Source organism: Momordica charantia (genome assembly GCF_013281855.1).
Source record: "Momordica charantia cultivar OHB3-1 chromosome 9 unlocalized genomic scaffold, Mcharantia_2.0 BLBB01000009.1, whole genome shotgun sequence".
NCBI lineage: Eukaryota > Viridiplantae > Streptophyta > Magnoliopsida > Cucurbitales > Cucurbitaceae > Momordica > Momordica charantia.
The window spans coordinates 26,621,442-26,642,098 of NW_028275167.1; the positions used below are offsets into that span (position 1 = coordinate 26,621,442).

A 20,657-nucleotide genomic window follows, 5' to 3' on the forward strand; every position below is an offset into this window, starting at 1 on the left:
GAGGCAATAATATGGGAAACTTGTTGGGTTTTAAAAGGGATGATGGGTTTGTCCAAGTTAATTAATTAATGTGTGCTTAATTAAATTGTGGGGTGATTAAGAAGGGCACGTGGGGTTCATTGTGTGGTTAGTGCATTCAGCGTGGCTTCCACGTGCACAACCCGACACTTAATGAAGCCTAGTCACACTTACACGTCGGATTCTCAATTGGGCTTACAAATTCCATATAAAACTTCCATTTTTCAGAGTTCATATTATTTTGGCAAATTTGATAAGGATATCGTTCTTTCTTTTTTTTAAAGGACGTGAATTTTAAATTTCCACTTAGGTTTCATATTTAATTCAACCTATCATCTTATTTATAATTGGATGATTCCTAATTCGGAATAAAACATCTAAATCAAAATAATATCTAAAATTAAATTCTAAATCCCAAATCATATCAATAAAATCAAATCGATTCCTAAATCATATCAATCTAGTCTACAATTTATACTATCATATCATAATATAGAATCGAGGGCATTGCCTCGTAGTTTGCACCCGACTAACGTATTGATTTCAAAAATTGAGAAGGAAATATAGTTGTAGAAGAGAGACCATGACTTCTAAATAACTAGCAAGTGGGAAAAGTGGCCCTGCAATTCCATGCCATGGATATTTGATTATTGAAACCGACATCTAATTTTTCAACTCCCAACTAGGAGTTGACTTTACAAGAGTATAAATTGTTGAAAGTGTTATCTGTAAATATAAGCTGCTATATTTACATCAACATTATATAATATATAACATTTAATTTTTCCAAATTAAATATTCAAATATTTTATATTGTATCTATTTAGTTATTTTTATCGTGCATTAAAAAAATGATAAAAATAATACTTTTATCCATGTTTGGAAAAAAAAAAAACGGAAACTAGATTAAGAAACCAGAAAACTTGATTTTGTTGTTTCTAATACAGAAATATTTCTTAAAAAATGAGAAATTAAAAACAATAATATTTATCAATGTTTATATTTCTCAAAAATTGGAAAGGAGAAATAAGTATCAAGAACACAGTACCGTACCAAAGGAAGTCCTGTGAAATAAATTTCTAACAAAAATTCTATGCTCTGAAACCCAGTTTGTATATGATTTTAAGAATATTTAAAAAATGATAATAATAATTAAGAAGTGTATTAGAGAGGGCTACTAAATACATTTATGCCCTAGTAAACATCAACATTTCTTGAAAAACAAATGCCCTTCAAATCAAGAACTAGAAGAGCAAGGGTTAAAGATTTCACAAGTTTTCTTTTACCAAGTGATCATAAAATGAAGAAATTATAAGCAAACAAATTTATTAAAAAAAAACATCCTTTCATGAAAGGATCCATATCGCATCTTCAGATTATTCGCAAAAGAGAAAGTCTAGCATGAAAAGAGAAGACTTTGTGAGTTAGCCGCAAAATAACTGCCTACATATGAAATAAGTGTCGATCAATTAGAGAACATAAAGTTCAACAATCTTCATGAACTTTTGTAGGCAAGTCATTTTTGGCTATCACACAAATGCTCTTATCTTCTCACACTATACCTCTCTTTCCTTTTGCTTCTTCTTTCAATATAATCTCTCCAGTATCAAACCTTCTCCCTAGTATTCCAAACTTTTCTCGAGAGATTAGAAAAGACCTAACATGAAAGAGAAAAGTCTATCAAGTCAGCCAAAGACAACTGCCTACAAATACGAAACTTAAAGTGTCTTCGTACGAAGAAACTTCCATTTTTTTACAAGTTTTCAAAGTAGGCAAGTCATCTTTGGCTTACTAAACCAAGACTTTAATATCTTCATGCTAGATCCATCTTCCTTACTTGAAATTTGCTTGAAAATTTTGAGCATTGGGACTCCATTTTTATACACAAAAAAATATTCAACCACATGGGGTGAAAGTTATAGTGGAATATATTCTCCTAAAGTTGCATTATGGGACCTAAAATGATATTTGATGCTTTTATTTCATTTCCCTAGAGTCAGCTGTTCGTGGTCGTTTAGAAAAAAAAAAATTAAAACAAGGGTTTTTTTTTTTCCTCAACCCAAATATAATGCACTTGGAATATGCATAAATGCTTAGCCCTAGTTGGCTGCCATGGAGGCTACTTTTTTCATCACGGTATGAATGGTTACATTCGATATATAGCTTAAGGTTAGTTTATCGCCTAACACGAGTATAATTCAGTGATAATTAACACTTACTCCTCTTTTTTTGAGGTCGGGAGTTAAAATCTCTATACTCTCAATTTGTTATACTTAAATAAAAGAGAGACTAGTTTATCGCAATTTCTTTGTTATGTTAAAAAGAAATACGTGAAGGAAAATTGTTGACTTTAGTAATAGTAATGATATCTTAGAAAATGTAACCGTATATTATTTGGATCAAATTGAAACTTTTAAACTCTATAAAAGACCAAATGAAATCAAGGATAGTCCATTAAAATTAAAATAGGGTATAACTTAAACTAACAATAAGAAATAACGGTGTGAACCAACTAGGGAAATTTATGCATAGGGCGTGTATGAATTTAGAAGAATAAGACATTTTTTTAATACCACAAGTGAGTGGCATTCGAACTCATGACTTTATATGGTTAGAGACATGTGCCAATTACCGCTAAGATAAGCTCATGTTACCACTTATAAGAATAAGTTTTGAAGGTGTTGAGGTAGGATTTTGTCAAGCTATCGAAGTTGGCCACATGGCAACTGGATGAGTTGATGAGGTGCAACCTTAAGCAAGATAGGACCTACAAAAGGGAAACATACACACTTCGATGCTCAAGTTAGTAAGGCGCAAGCTCAAGTAGGTCGTTCTTGGAGCAGAATTGCGTACATGATGAATGAAGATCATTTTATAGACAGAGTGAATGGGCATGTCCGTTATGACCGTTACAATAAGACGGTTGGACAGTTATGGACAGTCGGACCATAAGTCAGTAATGTATGAGGTCGGCTATTCATCCTTTCATATGGGCAAGTTTAGGAGTTCGGTGGTAGATTGAGCTTAGGAGCTCGACAATATATGAGTTTAAGATCAACTCAGCGGTAGCTAGATGAGCGTAAGAGCTCGACTATGGATGAGTTTAAGAGCTTGGCGGTAGATGAGCTTAGAAATTCGATCATGGATGCGTTTAGGAGCTTAATTAGCAGCAGTGTGCTTAGAAACTCGATCATATCTCGCCCCATGGTAAGTCATATTTTTGTGCCGAAATGATGGCAACCTTATTTTTTCAATATCTCAATCGTTGACTCTCAAAAAGGTTAAATTGATTGTAGTCGCGTCAATTTATACCGTAAAACATTCATAGTTGACTTTGAAGAGGGGCTCTAATTTTTCCTAGGTGAACTGAGTTGACTTTAAAAAGGTAAATTGTGACATTTTATTTTAGTCAATGCCACTATGCAACCTTGAAGAATATATACATATTCCTCATCCCATGCAGTTGCCTTTTATAGGCTATAAATGTAGGGAGACCACCAAACTCAAAATTGTCAAAGCATTCCATTTTGAGAGGGGAAGATAAATCTAACATGAAGATACGAGTCTTGTTTCATAGCCAACGATGACTTGTCTGTTGATTTAGCTTTTTAATAATTTCAAGTTTCTTAACTACAGAAACTCTTAATTAGTTATATTATAGGCAGTCGTCTTGAACTAATTTGACAGGTTCTTATCTATTATGTTAGAGTTTTTCTTCTTTTTATATAAGAAAATGTTTTAAATCTTTTTTTATCAAGAAGGGCTTGGAAAGAAAGATGTATCGTGAAGATAATAGTATTGTTTGATAGCCAAAAATGATTTGCTTACTATTTTGACGAGAAAAATTCATAGTTTTTTTTATTTAAAACCTATGATTCATCTTTTACATTCTCTCCCAAGGAACTTGTGGAAGATAATATTTTTTTCTTCTATGCTGCACTTTTTTTTTTCTCTTTTGTGACAATATATAGTATATTTTAAAAGATGTGTCTAGTTTAGTCTAATTCACTGATCACCTTTCTTTTTTTTTGTTCGGTACTCATGTAAATATTTTGAAAGTTTAAATATCAAAATAGAGAGTAAACTTGAAAACTTGAAAAAAAATAAATTTAAACTTAGTTTTTTGAAGGAAAAAAAATTAAATTTTAATATATTTTTACATGAGTCAAGTCATGTATAGTTGAAATATCTTATTATATTCATAGCTCAAATATCTTTATCTTATTGTATTGTCTTTTAAAAAAACACTCGTATTGACATTAATATGAACCTAACTCAACGATAATTTACCTATAGTTTTTTATTAAGATCAGTTTGATCACACCATATATATCTTGTACTAAAAAAGCCAAAAAAAAAAAAAAAAAAAACGAAACACTCCCGTTGGCAGTTGTGCCAATTTTGGGAAAAAGAACCCTACTTTGCTCGATCTCAAATGGCCTCCCTCTGTAACTTGAAGTGGAGTCTAATCTCACTGCACCCTTTCACCTAGAGCTCAATTAAGATGGTGCTTCTAGATCATCCATCTGGGTTTCTCTTAATTCGCCCAACCCATGACTGAATCCTACATTTTAACCCATTTCGGAATCAGTTCCACGTTCTGTTTCGGTGTCCCCCCAATTTGATCCGCTTCTTTTTTACAAGCTTCATAGAAACCAAGAAAATGGCAAATTCTATGTGCTTGATCCGGCAAATGGCTGTGAATTCACACCCTCGAAGAAAGCTCTGTAGTTTCCCTCTCCAAAATACCAATTTCCCCCAAATCGCGAATGATGTTTGTATTCATTTTATGTTCTTCTCCACCACAAACACACCCGATCGAAATGATGAAACTGTTCACGAAATCTCCACGATTCTGAAGCGTAGCGATTGGCAGATCCTCTTAAACAGCCAGGACAATCTGAGGAAGCTAAACCCAGAAATCGTCCGCTCTGTTTTACACAAGAACGAAATCGGCGACCCCGTGCGGCTTCAAAGCTTCTTCTATTGGTCCAGTTCGAAAATGGGTACTCCACAAAACTTGCATTCTTATTCGATTCTCGCAATTCATCTCTGTAGTTCAGGGCTTTTCCCCCGTGCCGATAACTTGTTTGAGAAAATGCTTGAGACGCGTAAGCCGCCATTGGAGATTTTAGAATCATTGGTTAAGTGCTGTAGAGAGTGCGGTGGGTCTAACTTGATTGTTTTTGATATTTTGATTGATAACTTTAGGAAGTTGGGTTTTCTGAAAGAGGCCTCTAGTGTTTTTCTAGCTTCCATTAATGGCGGGTTTCTTCCCAGCTTGATATGCTGTAATGGTTTGATGAGGGATTTATTGAAGGGTAATTTAATGGGCTTGTTTTGGAAGGTGTATGGAGGTATGGTGGAGGCTAAGATAGCCCCTGATGTTTATACTTATACTAATGTGATCAATGCATATTGCAAAGTTGGAGATGTGGTAAAGGGCAGAATGGTTCTTTCTGAGATGGAGGAGAAGGGATGTAAACCTAATTCGGTCACCTACAATGTCATTATTGGGGGTTTGTGTCGGACCGGAGCTGTTGATGAAGCTTTAGCGGTAAAAAGATCAATGATGGAGAAGGGGTTGGTTCCGGATGGCTATACTTATTCTATACTCATTGATGGGTTTTGCAAACAGAAGAGGTCAGAAGAAGCAAAACTGATATTGGAAAGTGTGCTTTATTCGGGTCTGAATCCTAACCATTTTACCTACACTGCTTTGATTGATGGGTTCATGAAGCAAGGGAATATCGAAGAGGCATTGAGGATCAAAGATGAGATGATTAGTCGTGGACTTAAGTTGAACGTTGTAACTTATAATGCGATTATCAGGGGCATCTCTAAGGCTGGTGAGATGGAGAAAGCAATGGCTCTTTTCAACGAGATGCTTATGACTAGCGTAGAACCGGATACTCGTACCTATGACTCGTTGATTGATGGATATTTGAAATCCCACGACATGGCAAAAGCTTACGAGCTACTAGCAGAGATGAAAGCAAGGAATTTGATGCCATCGTTGTTCACTTATAGTGTGCTTATCAATGGCTTTTGTCGTTCTGGTGATCTACAAAAGGCTAATAAAGTTTTAGAGCAGATGATTAGAAACGGGTTGAAACCAAATGCCGTTATATACGCTACCCTGATTAAGGCTTATGTCCAAGAAGGTAGATATGAAGGTGCAATAGAAGTCCTACGAGGGATGACAGCAAATGGGGTCCTGCCTGATGTATTTTGCTATAATTCTCTTATAATTGGTCTTTGTAAGGCCAAAAAGGTGGAAGAAGCAAAAATTTTGCTTGTGGATATGGGTGAGAAAGGAATAAAGCCTAGTGCATATACTTATGGAGCTTTCATTAATATATATAGTAAGACAGGTGAAATCCAAGTGGCAGAAAGGTATTTCAAAAACATGTTATCTTCTGGTATAGCGCCGAACAATGTAATCTATACCTCGCTCATTGATGGGCATTGCAATGTCGGAAACACAGTACAAGCTTTGTCAACTTTCAAATGCATGCTTGAGAAAGGGTTGATTCCTGACGTCCAGACATACAGTGCACTCATTCACGGTCTCTCCAAGAATGGGAAAACGGAAGAAGCGATGGGGGTTTTCTCTGAATTCCTTAACAAGGGTTTGGTGCCCGATGTTTTTATATACAACTCTCTTATATATGGTTTCTGCAAGAAAGGCGAGATTGAGAAGGCATCCCAGATTTATGAAGATATGTTTCTTAAGGGAATTAATCCGAATATTGTCATATACAATACCTTGATTAATGGACTGTGCAAGCTTGGTGAGGTGGAGAAAGCAAGAGAATTTTTTGACAAAATGGAAGGAAAAGGTTTGAGTCCCAATGTTGTGACTTATTCAACAATTGTTGATGGATATTGCAAATCTGGAAATATAACTGAGGCGTTTAAACTGTTCGATGAGATGATATCAAAGGCAGTTTCTCCAGATTGTTACATTTACTGTATTCTCGTTGATGGTTGCTGCAAGGAAGGAAATTTGGAGAAAGCGCTTTCTTTATTTCATGAAGCGCTGCAGAAAAGTCTTGCTTCCCCCTCTGCTTTCAACTCTTTGGTTGATGGTTTCTGCAAACTTGGAAAGGTTGTTGAAGCAAGAGAGTTGTTTGAAAATATGGTCGATAAACAGGTGACACCGAATAATGTGACGTACACAATTCTGATTGATGCATACTGCAAAGAAGAAATGATGGAGGAGGCAGAGCAGCTTTTTCTAGATATGGAAACGAGAAATATTGTGCCGAATACTCTTACATATACTTCACTTTTACTCGGTTATAACCAAATCGGAAACAGATACAAGATGATTTCTGTGTTCAAGGATATGGAAGCTAGGGGAATTGCCTGCGATGCAATAACATATGGTGTGATGGCTGATGCCTACTGCAAGGAGGGAAACTCTTTAGAAGCCTTAAAGCTGCTTGACGAAAGCTTTGTGAAGGGTATAAAGTTGGACGATGATGTGTTCGATGCTCTAATTTTTCACCTCTGCAAGGAAGAAAATGTTTCTAGAATTCTGAAATTACTCGATGAAATGGTGGAAAAAGGACTTGCTCTTAGTTCTACTACATGTACTGCTCTGTTACTTGGTTTTTACAAGGCAGGTAATGTAGACAAAGCTTCAGAGGCTCTTGACATTATGCAGAAGTTGGGGTGGGTTCCAGCCTCTTCAAGCTTAGTCGATTTGATAAATGCTGGGAAAAACGATATGATCTCCGATAGCTTCCCGAGTACTGCGATGCAAGTAGGGTCGGTGTAGTCCGATTACTGGAAAACTGTACTGGCTGTTTGAAGTGTTTTCACTTATGCCTCATTGGAGCAACAAAAATGATGGCCTAAGCATGCTGCTAGTGAAGTTCTACTGTCAATTTGGCTACCATCTGACTTGGGGAAGTAACAAGCTTTCGGATATAGAATCACTCACCTTTTGTTCAGTCACCGAACCGAGAAATGAAAGACTGACATGGAAGGAGAAAAATCTGCAGACAACCCAACCCACAAGGTCCTCTTTCTTTTCCTTGTCCTCTAAAATTTGTTTGTACTTCACAATCAGAAATGTGTTTTTGAAGTACTATTTGCTGAATCAAGATCCACGCTTCTTCCATTTCATGTTTTTTTGCGAAGTTCAAATTCCTCATTTGGGTTTGTAAGGCAATGCAACGAGTCAGTGATGATTGGTCCTGGCTAGTTCATCGGAAATGGCAGTATGCGACAGCTAACGATGCTCGGTCCTGGCTAGTTCATTGGAAATGGCGGTATGCGACGTTATTACACTGTAACAATTCATGGAAAGTTCCAACGGTATGCTTGCTTTATCAGTCTCTTGATATGAACTATAGTTGCTTTATATCTTCTTTTTTTGCTTAAACTTAGATTTGGGAGGTTTTAATTTCAGGTTTGAGGTGGTCTTAAGCATGGATTTGGAATGTGGGCTGTTTCTTTGACATGAGAATAATGCACTCAGGATTCAAAAATATTACTGTTTCAATAATTTGGAGCTGCCATGATAAATAATATGGATACCAAATTATTTTATCTATATAAAATTGTTTCATGTTCATAAATTCCTGGACTTGTTGATTTGCTATCATCAAATGTCTTGTATTTACCTTATTAATCTCTCAGAATTATTTCTTCTAATGACGAACTAATACAAAACAGAAAAAACGAGCCATCATAAGTAAGAAAACATGTATAAATTGTATTCTTAGTCGGAGGGTCAAAATTAACTTTCAATTTTTTTTTTAATAATTTTTCATTTAGCATCGAAAATTTCGAGAGCAAAATATTAAAAAAAAAATTTATTTACATATTTGGTTAAAGGCATTCATTCTCAACCAAAAAAAAAAATTAGATTTTATGTTGAATTAAAAAAAATAATGGAAAATCAATAAACATTATTATATATTAAAATTCAGTTTATTATATATTGCAGTAGGCCATATCTTCTTAGAACCGTAGATTTGACCTGTTTGGTAATCCTATTTTAGTCGTCGAAACTCGTCCACATGGACTCTTCTCATAGGAAGCAACAAAAATATCTCGCCACTTGTCATATCATAAAATATCTTCCTTCCACTTTTTTAGGACAATCTCACAACTCACAACCATTCTTTCTTAGCTTCTCTTATCTTTTTGAAAACTAGGAAAATGCATGCTCCATGGCTTCCTCTGTACACACCCACAGTTGCAACAAGACACCATCCAATTCCAACAAACTTGGGTTTCTGCAACTCTTCTACTTCCAGGAAGCTTTATGGCAACACTCTGTCATGCAGGGCTTCTTCTTCAATCACAGACTTTGATCTTTACGACCTCCTCGGCATCGACAACGCCTCCAATCCATCACGGATCAAGGCAGCCTACCGCGCGCTTCAAAAGCAGTGCCACCCCGATATCGCCGGTCCTGCTGGTCATGACATGGCTATCATTCTCAATGACGCTTATTCAGTTCTCTCGAATCCGAATTCTCGGTCGGCGTATGATAAGGTCAAAACTCAAAACTTTGATGAGTTTAATTCGTGTTGTCTTTTGATAAATGTTGATGAATAAACCACCACGCAACCAAAAGCTTAAGCTGATGAGTTGGGAAAATTTAATTCATATATTAGATATCTAACACGCCCTAATGAGTGGAAATCATTATAAATGAAGAGGAAATAACAATGGAGGGATTCGAACATAAGACTTCCGGCTTTCATACTATGTTAAGGATGAATAAACTACTACTCAATCCAAAAGTTTAAAATGAGGAGGAAATAACAATTGAGGGATTCAAACATAGGACTTTCGGCTTTCATACTATGTTAAAGGATGAATAAACTACTACTCAATCCAAAAGTTTAAAATGATGGATTAAGTAAATTTAGTTCATATATCGGATGTCTAACAAAAAAAAATGGTGTTAACTTCACAGGAACAAGCAAAAATGGCAGAACTTCGAGGTTACACAGGGAAGCCAGTTTATTCAGTATGGTTGGGAACGGAAAACGAACAACGAGCGGTTTTTGTAGACGAAGTGAAGTGCATTGGCTGCTTGAAATGTGCTTTATTTGCTGGGAAAACTTTTGCTGTTGAGTCAGTTTATGGGAGAGCTAGAGTTGTGGCACAGTGGGCTGATCCTGAACATAAAGTTATGGAAGCCATTGAAGCTTGCCCAGTTGACTGCATTTCGTGAGTGCTATGCTTAATCAAACTCTTAAACTTGTTAAGCATTCAAATTTCCTCTATCTATCTCTGTCTCTCCAGGATGGTGGAAAGGTCAGACTTGGCAGCTCTGGAGTTTCTAATGTCAAAGCAACCGCGTGGAAACGTACGAGTGGGAATGGGCAACGCTGCTGGCGAACGAGTGTCGAACATTTTCGCAGACGTGAAGAAGTTCCAAACCAGATTCAAGGAGGCCATGGAGAAGACTACCAAAGATCATTTCAAGGTTAGACTCAAAGATACCATATGCTAACAATTTGAAAAGCAGCTCAAAATTTTGATGTAGCCAAGTCGTGTGGATCGGTTTTTAGGGGACGACCTTCGAAAGCGAAGCGCAGTTGGCAGCAATTCAAACTATCAGATCAATCTCAAATTGGCTGTTTTGGCAGACAGCCACCCCGGCTGGACCAGGACCCAAGCACAGCCAAAACCTGATGCGCATAGGCAGCAAATCCACACCAGAAATCAGCAAACTTCAAGCTGCTGCTACTGCAAGGAAACAAGCCAGGGAAAAACTTGAAGGCAGAACAAGAACTGCAGCAAAACAATACATATACAACAATGATTACTGGGTTCCTACCACTCTTGCACTTCCAGCCACAACTCAAACTCTGAACAGCACAATCTCAAAGCCAAGAGTGGAGACCAAAACTAACAGAGAATCAAAAGACCTTGGTTTTGAAGTGGGTGATGGTGGTCATATTAGCCCCATGAGATGGGGAATACCGGTGTCGATATCGATGATTGCAACTGCAGTAATTCAGCTAATGGCGAGAGACGACGGTGCCAGCAGCTTGAAGGAACACATTGGGGGCTCTCTTGCACTGGAGTTAGTAAACAGTCACTGGATGCAGACTACACTGACAGGCATCACTTGGTATGTCATTGGAATGGCAGTGATGGGAACGGTAGAAATGATTGCAGGAAAGATTAGGCCTTAAAAACTACACAGAAAGTAGAAGCTGCATATATCGTTACTTCAAAAGAATTGAAAAGTACAAATGGATATGGTAAATAAACATTATGTATCTGCTCATATCTGTTTGTTATATTCCAATACATCATCAATAGACAAGAAAACAAATTATTCAACCTTATTGACCATAATAAAAGGACTTCATATCAGAAACAGCTATAGACCCTCTTCAGAGTTTCATCAATGATCCTGTGTTTCAAGAAGTCATAACACAAAGTCACAAAATGAGATGCAATGTCTTAAATCTAACATCGTCAACAAGAACTTGCACGACATCTTAGTAGCGATATTGGTTGAAGAGTAACTAAACCACGTCTTCAATGATATCAATGAACTCCTGCTTATCCTTGAGTGCCCAGTTTATCTTATCGTTGTTTCCAGCACCAAAGATCAATCTCATTATGTGCTTGTTCCTAAAGAAGAACATGACAGTGGAATGATCATACAGCTCGTACATTGCGTTGAAATCAGGAACCTCTATGATATCGACAAGATATATTACTGCAAAGTTCTTAATCGTCTCGGCAACTGAGGCCAACACTCCATCCATCTACATCAAAAGCATATCAATCAAATAAAAACATCTCAAAAAATGATATATTCAACCATACATAGCAGATATAGATAGAAAAAGGGAAAGAGAACAAAGATGATCATTATAATCTTTAACATTTATGATGGAACTACTCTGGGCTCAAACTTTGATCAGTCAGCCACAACATTTAAATACTAGATTAAAGATAAACAGGCAAGTGGGTCGACGACAATTTTAATGAAGCAACCTCATGTCTGGTACAAATGACAGATTCATGTGCCAAAATATGTAGGAAGGTCTGATTATAGAAAACGGCTAAGGAGCACAGTTGCAGCAGAACACATGACAATAATAGAGAAGCCACACACACAAGGCACCGAGGTCGTGAGTTCGAATCCTCACCTGACACACGTTACCTGCAGAAGTTAGATCACTTGTTTCTACTCATATAAAATTATCTTTGGGTATAGGAGCTTAGGCAGGGGTTGGAAATAAAGTATGTAATATGTTATCTACTCTTGTATGTATTTTGAATTAGTCTGCATTTTCATTGTTTCACTTACAGCAGTAAGCTCCCTCATGTGCAAAAGAATATGAACTGACATCCGTAGCCAACCAACCTGAAGCATACCATCGACGCCAGGGATGTCGAGTCCAGGGGCTGCGACATCTGTGCATAGAAGGACACCACTTGAGAGGGATACAAATGAGGCTAGTGCTTCCTCCCTAGTGTTCTATTAAACACAAAAGATATAAATCATCAAAATTCATTGTATGAGCTCCCAAGAATGCAATTATACAGAACACGACCTTCGAAAAGTTTCTTGTTTCATCTTTCCATGTATAGGGATAAAGAAAAACCCCCTTTCAAAATGGTAAGCCGTGGTAGAACAACTCCCCCAACTTGCCTTTTCTTTTTGGCGTTGTTATTAGCAAGAATATGGACAAGTTGGGTGGACTGTTGTCTGCTTCCCATTCCAAATACTGCAAAATCAAAACGAAAGGAAACCAAAATTTGCTTACACAATAATTGCTTTCAAGCATGTGTGCAATGTTTACATACAAATCCTACATTTTTCTGTCTTGTAATTCAATCCACACGACATGAGTATCGGTAAGCTTTTATGTATAGCCGATCATATAGGAAACCTAGGGTCTCGCCAGATACGCACCAATCTTCTAGAATAAATGATCGATAAAACCTGCAAAACATAAGATAAAGAACTGTGTGGCTCTTGCCACACAGGCGATTTGTAGTGTAGTAAAGAGTAGGTATTTAGGCATACCTTTAGGGTTTGACTCGCCCTCCTTCGAATCAGGATTTACATTAGTCGAATCCTATTCCCTCCAGGATTTACATAAATTGAATCCGAATGTACTCAGATGATATAGATAGAGTGGCCTCATGCTGTATCCAGGCCCGAGACCAAGTCAACTTGGATCGGGTTGTGCGGGGGTCAATGAGAACCGATCAGGTTTTCAGCCATTGGACCGAGAAGATCTCAGTGCAAGCACTGCTCGATGCTGACCCCGGGTCGGCTATGGCTGGCCTGAGTTGCCGGGTCCCGACCCACTTACCTTGCTTCGCGGGTCCACTCCTTCTTCAGCTCCATTCCTCCTTTTCGGTTTTTTAATCTGATCTTCATTTTCTTCCTATAACAATGTATTTTAAAAACCACTTCTTTTCTCACAAAAATGGATTTTGAATTACTCGCTTGTCTATTTCTTCTCACTTTTTTCTTTAAATATTTCTCAAAAGTAAAAATTTTTATGAATATCACCTTAAAAATTTATTAGACCTATTCTAAGAAACACTTATTAAAAAAAATTTCATCATTATGTGTATAATAAAAACCACCCCACACCAGCCCCGTGCATGTGTGTAATAAACATTTAAGTTAAGATTTTTTGGACTAATTTTGTTATAAGGAATTTTTGTTAGATTATTTTCATTAATTGAACCTCTAGTATTTAAATAATTTATTCATTATTAAAAATTAACGTTCAACCTAATGTAAGGGATATAATAGTTCAACCCATATGAAAAAGAGGAAAAGTTGTGTGAATGGATTCTTTAATTTGGACACATATTTATGTGAATATAGACAACTCCCACGTTCTTAAAAATAATATACGATTTTCGCACCTACAATCAGGTGTACTTCCTCGTCTCTTTACTTGTTAAATGTTAATATAAACATCAATATTTTAACCATTTGATCAAGAAGTAATTGTAAACTTCTCTAAGTAATCAAAGTTGTGTGTTAATTTAGAAAGAGAAAATGTCTAGTATGATTGAGAAGAGTTTGTCAATTTAGTCAAAATGACTGCCTAATACAATCAAATACCATGCTATAAAACATCGTACTATAATAATTAATGTAGCAGGCAAGTCATTTTTGGCTAACAAACAATACTCTTCCCATCATACTAAACCGCTCTTCCTTTCATCTTCACGCAGCATCTCGCAACAAATTATCAATCCATCCCCATTAAAGAAAGAACGAAAATTAGGATTTATAAGCTGAAATAATCAAAAGAAAGAATCTAACATGAAGGGGAAGAATTTGAGAAGGTAAGCCAAAAGATGACTTCCTACTTCAATGGAAAACCAAACAAAAAAGGTCAGATCCTCAAGTATTTTTGCAGGCAAGTCATTTTTGGCTTACCAAACAATACTCAACCCTTCATGTTAGATTTTTCTTCTTCTTCTCTTGCACTCAAAGAGTGGTTGAACAAAGAGATTTGTTTTCTCTCTCTCTCTCTATATATAGCCATTATATTATTCTTTTTTGATTTGTTTGACACATGCATTAAGGAATATATTCTCTTTTGGGTTTGCATGGTTGACTCAAAAACTAGCTAGAATTTTGCTATCTTACAATTTGTTCCTTTTCATGTAAGTCAACTGCAGTTGACATCACAAAGTTGCTTAATTTTATCTTCTCCATCGGATAGTAGTCAACTGTAAATTGTTTAATTTTCAGGTCAATTTGAACATAGCTCAACCAATTAAAATATATATCACATTCGAGATCTATCCTCACAAATTTTTGTACTAAAACAGTTGCTTAACTTGTAGGCTGTAATATTATTTGGCTTGAATTTATGAGTCGAAGGCATGGTATGTGAAGGAGAGACTGTTTTTAAATTAATTAAAACTTTTATTTGTTTTCTATAATATATATACATAGTTAGGTATTTTTACATGTCATTTAAAGTGCTAATTAATTAAGGTTTGGTTTTAAAAATTGGTAGTGTTTAGGTAAAATTTCAAAATGCGGCACTTTTTAAAAATTTTAATAATTAAAAGTGGTTTGAGAATTATAAGGTTTTGATTTTTGAACATTCAGGAAAAGTAAATATCATTATTGTTTTTTTTTTTTTTTGGAGAAAAATCATTATCGTTGAGATAAGATTGATATATATATATATATATATAGTTTTAAAATTTTAAACGAACACTACTAATTTATTTTTCGTCAAAACACCCTTTTCCTTTTTTCTTTTTTTTTTTACAAAGAGACCTAAAATACTCACTAAATTAGTTAAACTATTTTTAAAGGCGAAGTCCATTTTATATATTTTTTTTCCTTTTAAAAGATTTATTGTGGCTACCATCGAGATAAATTATTTTCAAAAAGATTACTTGTGTGGTTGAAAAAATAATTAGCTTAACAACTATGGAGTGTATTGGAGAAATAGGGATGGTTTAAATTGTTTATTTCTTTAACATAAATTCATTCCATACCATATAAATTTATTTTTTGAAAAAAGTCATAATTTTTCATATTTGTTTTAATTAAATATAGCATAAATTTGAATTCTCTAAGTAATTTTTATATTACATTTAACTTTGACTTTGATTTGAATTATGCTATTTTAGGTAAAATTTTGAACTTTATGGGGGCGAACTCACAATCTCTTGATTTGAGTGATGCTTGTTTTGGCGTAAAATTCTAAACTTTCTACTATATTTAAAAATTAAAAATTTATAATTTTACGTTAATCATGTAATTTGTTCCTCTTTGTTTAATTATTATTGTAGTTCATAAATGCATTCCAAATTCGTGGTGTTTTAAAACACTTCAAAATTCATGCTTGAAATCTCTCAAAAGACAATCTCATTCGTTCTTGTAGGGAATTGTCTTTTGAAACAGATGATTTTAGTCTTAAAACGCATTCTTTTTTATGATGCATATTAATGGCTTCAAAGGGCTTCTTATTTAGGTTATTTTTTTATCGTTATTTAGAGTTTCATACTTGTTCTTTCACACACTTTTATAAAGATCTATCTTTTATCACTTTAAAATTTTTTTGAACGACATGAAATTCGATGAAACTTAGTTTTTACGATATCTCCTTCTACCTTTATACTCTAGAGTTCAGTATCAATTCATATATATATATATAATGTATGGCATGTATTTTTATTGGTCAAAAGTGGGCTTCTTTTTCTTTTTCTTTTTTAAATCTTGGGGTTTTTCATATAGTAACTAAAAACCACCAAGAACTCAATAGCTTAAACCCTTAATTAATTAAATCCGTTTTAACCTCATTATTATTCAAAATTAAAAGTCTAAAATGACCAAAAACCAAGTTTAAACCATTTTGGAGAGAGTGGTTGGAGAAGTTCTCAAAATAAATAGTCAACTTGCATGCATATTTTTCCGAGCTAGCTCGAGAAAGAGAAGGAATGATTAAACAGAAAATCAGAGTGATCCTTATAGATACAGGAGCATGCTTTAATCATATGCATATCTCCTTAGCCACAGATCTAATACCCTTAGATCAAGAAATAGTTACAAATCATGAAAACAAGATAGTTGTACACAGATATAAAACAATCGAAACTATTAGTTTTGATTCACACCTAAAAGTAGAAATAGAATTCATGATAGAAGAAACTGAAGATGAAAAAGATGTCATGTATAAGAACATGATAATAGGAATGAATACTTTAGACCAATTAAATTTTTCCATACAAAGAGATTTCATAATATTAGAAGAGACAAAGATCCCAAGAATTAAGCTTCATTTCTTAGAAACAGAAGAGTTAATTCAGAAATGGAATTAGAAAAGTTCGATGAATTGTTCGAACAAACAGAAAACACAGCAGGTTATGCTGCTAATGTTCTAATAGAAAGAGCAAAGATAGCAAAAGTAGAAAAGGAAGGAAAGATAACCCTAACAGAAAGGAAATAATATTAAAAAATCTTGGATTCCACAAGGAATTAAGAACGAACTAAATAGAGAAAACATAGTCTATTTAGGAAAATTCATACACAGTAAAAACTAAGAAAGCTAAAGGAAGAGAAGCCTTAAGCGTAGTCAACCAAGATAAGCAAGATAAGCTATATACACATAGGAACCATTCAAATCTTGTTGAAAAGTACATACAAAAAGGGAATTCGAAGTCCAGTCCAAATAATTATAATAGATGAAAGAATTCAAGATAATAAGGATAAAATTATAGGAGGAATAGAAGGTGATTTAGCCTATACAGCCGTCAAATTCGACGTCAACCTACAATATGCAATACCTCTTAGTACCAAGAATTTAAGTCAATCCGTAGGAATAATGTATAAATTCTTAAGAACAGATCTCATGGACGAATTAGATGAACCATTTAGTGTAACCTACGCAGCTAATTATGCGTTGACAAATAGTCATCACTCCTTACAGTTTAAAGACAAGGATCAAATAGAAATTGCCAGAGGCCTTAGGACAGGCCTCAGTTAAGACAAAATTAAGATCATCCACAACTAGAATGGTGTTTAAATTCGTTTTCCACGTCGAATAATTATCTCCAGTCAATTTGTCAGAGACAAGCAAAGAAATTAATGTAGACATGGCTGAAAATAAACAAATTATCTATGTTAGAACTTTCCAAAACTTTTATAAAACCAATCACTTTTAGCAAAAATAGAGATAATGAACCCTAAAAATTATCAATTTTGCAATGATACTCCAGTGATTTATAACAACAGCTACCGAAGGGTAGTCAGTTACTCCTACACTGAATTGAGACAATCTCAGCTAAATACTACACCAAAATAACTCTTATTCCTATAATGTTTTAGTTACCATTTATTTGGTTTAGAAATCATTAACTACCTTAATAATTTCTTGTAAGTGTAGTTTAGATCCTAAAATTCTGCCCCAACACGCCCACCAAAGGATAGGATAGTATTAATGTAAAAATTGAAGAATCCTCTCCATTTCTGGAGTTTTCCTTGACAACGATTATATGCAAACACCTTCTAAAGGGAGGATGCTCCCAGGGCACCACAACACCGAGCATGAAGCCTATCGTTGCAAACTAATGAAGAAGACCGTAGGATATGTTGTCACATATCCTTCTCTCACTTACTTTAAATATTTTCTCCATTCACCATGTAAAAGATTCTGTTGTTTCATCATAAAATAACGCTGCACCAAATACCACTAATTCTTTATGATGATTCGCTCCAACGAATAGTGCAAACGGTAGACCAAGTTCATTTGTATGATATGTAGTATCAAAACAAATAACGTCTCAAAAAAAAAACTCATGATCACAAATAGAACGTGCATCTGTCCAAAAAATATTAACGATCTTGTCATCTTGATCAAGTTGAAATGCATTAAAAAAAAAAAAAAAAGAAGGATCCCACCCTTTTGTCTTTCTCTAAAATACTGTAAGAGTGATGTAGCTTCCTCTCCTTTCCAAATCTTGTTTTTTTCTGTGTGTATAATTTTCCAAATTTTCTACACCACCAACTTTCCTTCTCATAAATTCCATGGTTGTATTAGATGAACTTCTTGATCCGTCAGCATCATAAACTTTTTTAGTGTTGGAAACGTTCCCATTGACACTTAAAGCATACTTCATTCGTGTTCTACCAAGATCATGATTGTAATTTCTATTAAAAGACAGTACTGACCATTCTTTCCAAGCAGGCATGTTAACTGAGATCATGATTTTAATTTCTATTAAAAGATAGTACTTTGTATTGACCATTCTTTCCATGCAGGAATGTTAACTGAGCTTGGCACCCTGTTCTTGAAATTGGCCGAGTAAACAAAACATTTTCTCTTCGTTTGTCTACTTGGCGAAACCCCTCTTTAAAAACTGCTCTAGAAATAACTCCATTCTTTTTCTTCTTACGATGGTTTTTCCTTACACTAAAACCAACTTTCACTCCATAATTGACATAGAACTGATATGCTTCCTCAATAGAACCAAACTTCATCCCAATTCCTGGCTCCATAATTTCAAGTTCAGTATTGATCCTAGACTCTATATTATCTTCCAAATCAAACTCAGAACTATTACACACTTGCCCATGTAAGTTTGCATCTTCCATCTTCCCCATGTCTTCAAGAAGAAGAAAAAGAAAACCCAATAGCTAAAAGACAGAACCAAAAACAAAGCTATACATATTTGGCACGGTAAAATTCCAGAGATTCTAAATTTCTAGTAAACAGAAGATTAGCATAATAAGTGCCTAATTTGGTGTTCAATTACCAGAAAGTTCTTCCAGCCTCTGGCGATCCACCAAGTAAGCAAATCCATAAGCCAAAGTCTTCAGCGTAGCCTCGTGCAGGTCCTCGTCCGCCGTCGCCGTCGCGTCCGTCGAGAAGAACACTCTGTAGCCCCTCACAAACGCCTCACGCGCCGTCGTCTCGCAGCAGACGTTGGTCATAACCCCAGTCACAATCACCTCCTCCACGCCCTTCGCTCTCAAGCAGTCCTCCAGCGGCGTGTTCCTGAACGCGGAGTAGGTGTTCTTCCGGATGACCTCGTCAGCGGCGACCGGGCCGAGATCGGGGATGAGGTCGGCGGCGGGGGTGCCGTCGAGGATGATGTCGCCGTTCCACCACTCGCCGAGAATGGGGTTGTCGGAGGGAGAGGAGTGGGCGTGGCGGGTGAAGATGACGGGGATGGAGGCGGCGCGGCAGAGGCGGATGGTGGCGAGGACATTGGGGAGGATGGGCTTGGCCATGGCGGAGAAGTAGTTCTGCATATCGATGACTAAGAGGGCGGCGATTTTGGGATCCGGAAGTCTATGGCGGATCTCGTATTTCTTGTATGAAGAACAGCTTCCGGCGGCAGCGGCCATGGATTTTTGGTTTTGATCGACGGCAAGGTGAGTCGATTTTCTGTTGATTCGATGTTCTGATTTTGGGAACTGCGAGTGGAGAAGAAGAAGAAGAAGCCGATCAAAAACTTAGAAATCTTCTAGAATGCTCGTTTCTCTGCTCTAACCCTAGCATTCATGTATAAAGAGGAAAATGTTAAATTGTGACTATTTATTATACATAGTTATCAACTTTTTATTTATCCACTTAAATATATTCAATTGTGGCTATTGTTTGAAGTAATTTTATATTAAAATTTCTCAATTAAATCAAATTTATTAAAAAAATATATATTGGAGTGTCATTTCTTATTTCTTTTTTAGGTTGATGTATGTTAGATTATTATTCTATTAACAAATTTCGTCAAGTGGATATAGTACTCCCATAAACACATGAAATCCAATTCAACTCAACCGTCAAGAAAAAAAATCATTCCTCACCTAAATGAAATGAAAAATTGTATATACAAAAATGAAAGTTTAAGACAAATTTGAATTAATTTAGTTAAAACGCCTATTTCCGATCAAAAGTTCGAGAGTTCGAATCTCCATCCTTTATATTGTTGTATTTAGAAGAAGAGATTGAAAGTTTAAAGAAATTGCTTAAAAAATCTATTGCTTCCTAATGCAATATGCTATAGGTTCAAATATATTAACAAAAAATTTAACCAACCAAGTTAAAATTGAAAATTTTAAAAGATTAAGATTCAAAGAGTGAGAAAATACTTGAAGAAAAATGGTGCACCCTCAAAATTAAAGTGGGATTGAATAC

General features: G+C 35.5%; 3 protein-coding genes and 1 pseudogene across 20 annotated transcripts; 2 read left to right on the top strand and 2 right to left on the bottom strand.

The window, feature by feature from the left end:
• Positions 1–4,394: 4,394 nt before the first annotated feature.
• Positions 4,395–8,658, top strand: LOC111010080 (Pentatricopeptide repeat (PPR) superfamily protein). The gene is made up of 3 exons (XM_022283381.2): positions 4,395–8,047; positions 8,170–8,346; positions 8,441–8,658. The coding sequence occupies exon 1, from the start codon at positions 4,682–4,684 to the stop codon at positions 7,802–7,804; it is 3,123 nt and encodes a 1,040-aa protein (XP_022139073.1). The 5' UTR covers positions 4,395–4,681; the 3' UTR covers positions 7,805–8,047; positions 8,170–8,346; positions 8,441–8,658.
• LOC111010263 (DNAJ heat shock N-terminal domain-containing protein) lies at positions 8,209–11,343 on the top strand. Its single transcript, XM_022283627.2, has 5 exons — positions 8,209–8,346; positions 9,192–9,534; positions 9,962–10,218; positions 10,294–10,477; positions 10,563–11,343. The coding sequence occupies exons 1-5, from the start codon at positions 8,303–8,305 to the stop codon at positions 11,190–11,192; spliced, it is 1,458 nt and encodes a 485-aa protein (XP_022139319.2). The 5' UTR covers positions 8,209–8,302; the 3' UTR covers positions 11,193–11,343.
• Positions 11,336–20,041, bottom strand: LOC111010266 (nicotinamidase 2). 18 transcript variants are annotated; one of them, XR_015787375.1, is made up of 5 exons: positions 19,273–20,038; positions 12,835–13,415; positions 12,671–12,746; positions 12,383–12,496; positions 11,679–11,777 (listed from the first exon to the last, which is right to left on the bottom strand). XR_015787375.1 is itself a non-coding variant. In XM_088117933.1 (3 exons), the coding sequence occupies exons 1-3, from the start codon at positions 19,865–19,867 to the stop codon at positions 11,532–11,534; spliced, it is 948 nt and encodes a 315-aa protein (XP_087974059.1). In that variant the 5' UTR covers positions 19,868–20,041; the 3' UTR covers positions 11,336–11,531. The 18 variants fall into 18 exon arrangements, 5 of the variants coding, with proteins under 5 accessions (XP_087974059.1, XP_087974060.1, XP_087974061.1 ...); XR_015787364.1 differs by lacking the exons at positions 12,671–12,746; positions 12,835–13,415 and adding an exon at positions 12,010–12,164 and having other exon boundaries at positions 11,653–11,777; positions 12,326–12,432; positions 19,273–20,040; XR_015787365.1 differs by lacking the exons at positions 12,671–12,746; positions 12,835–13,415 and adding an exon at positions 12,010–12,164 and having other exon boundaries at positions 11,655–11,777; positions 12,383–12,432; positions 19,273–20,040.
• Positions 17,368–19,120, bottom strand: LOC148209280 (protein FAR1-RELATED SEQUENCE 3-like; annotated as a pseudogene).
• Positions 20,042–20,657: the final 616 nt, after the last annotated feature.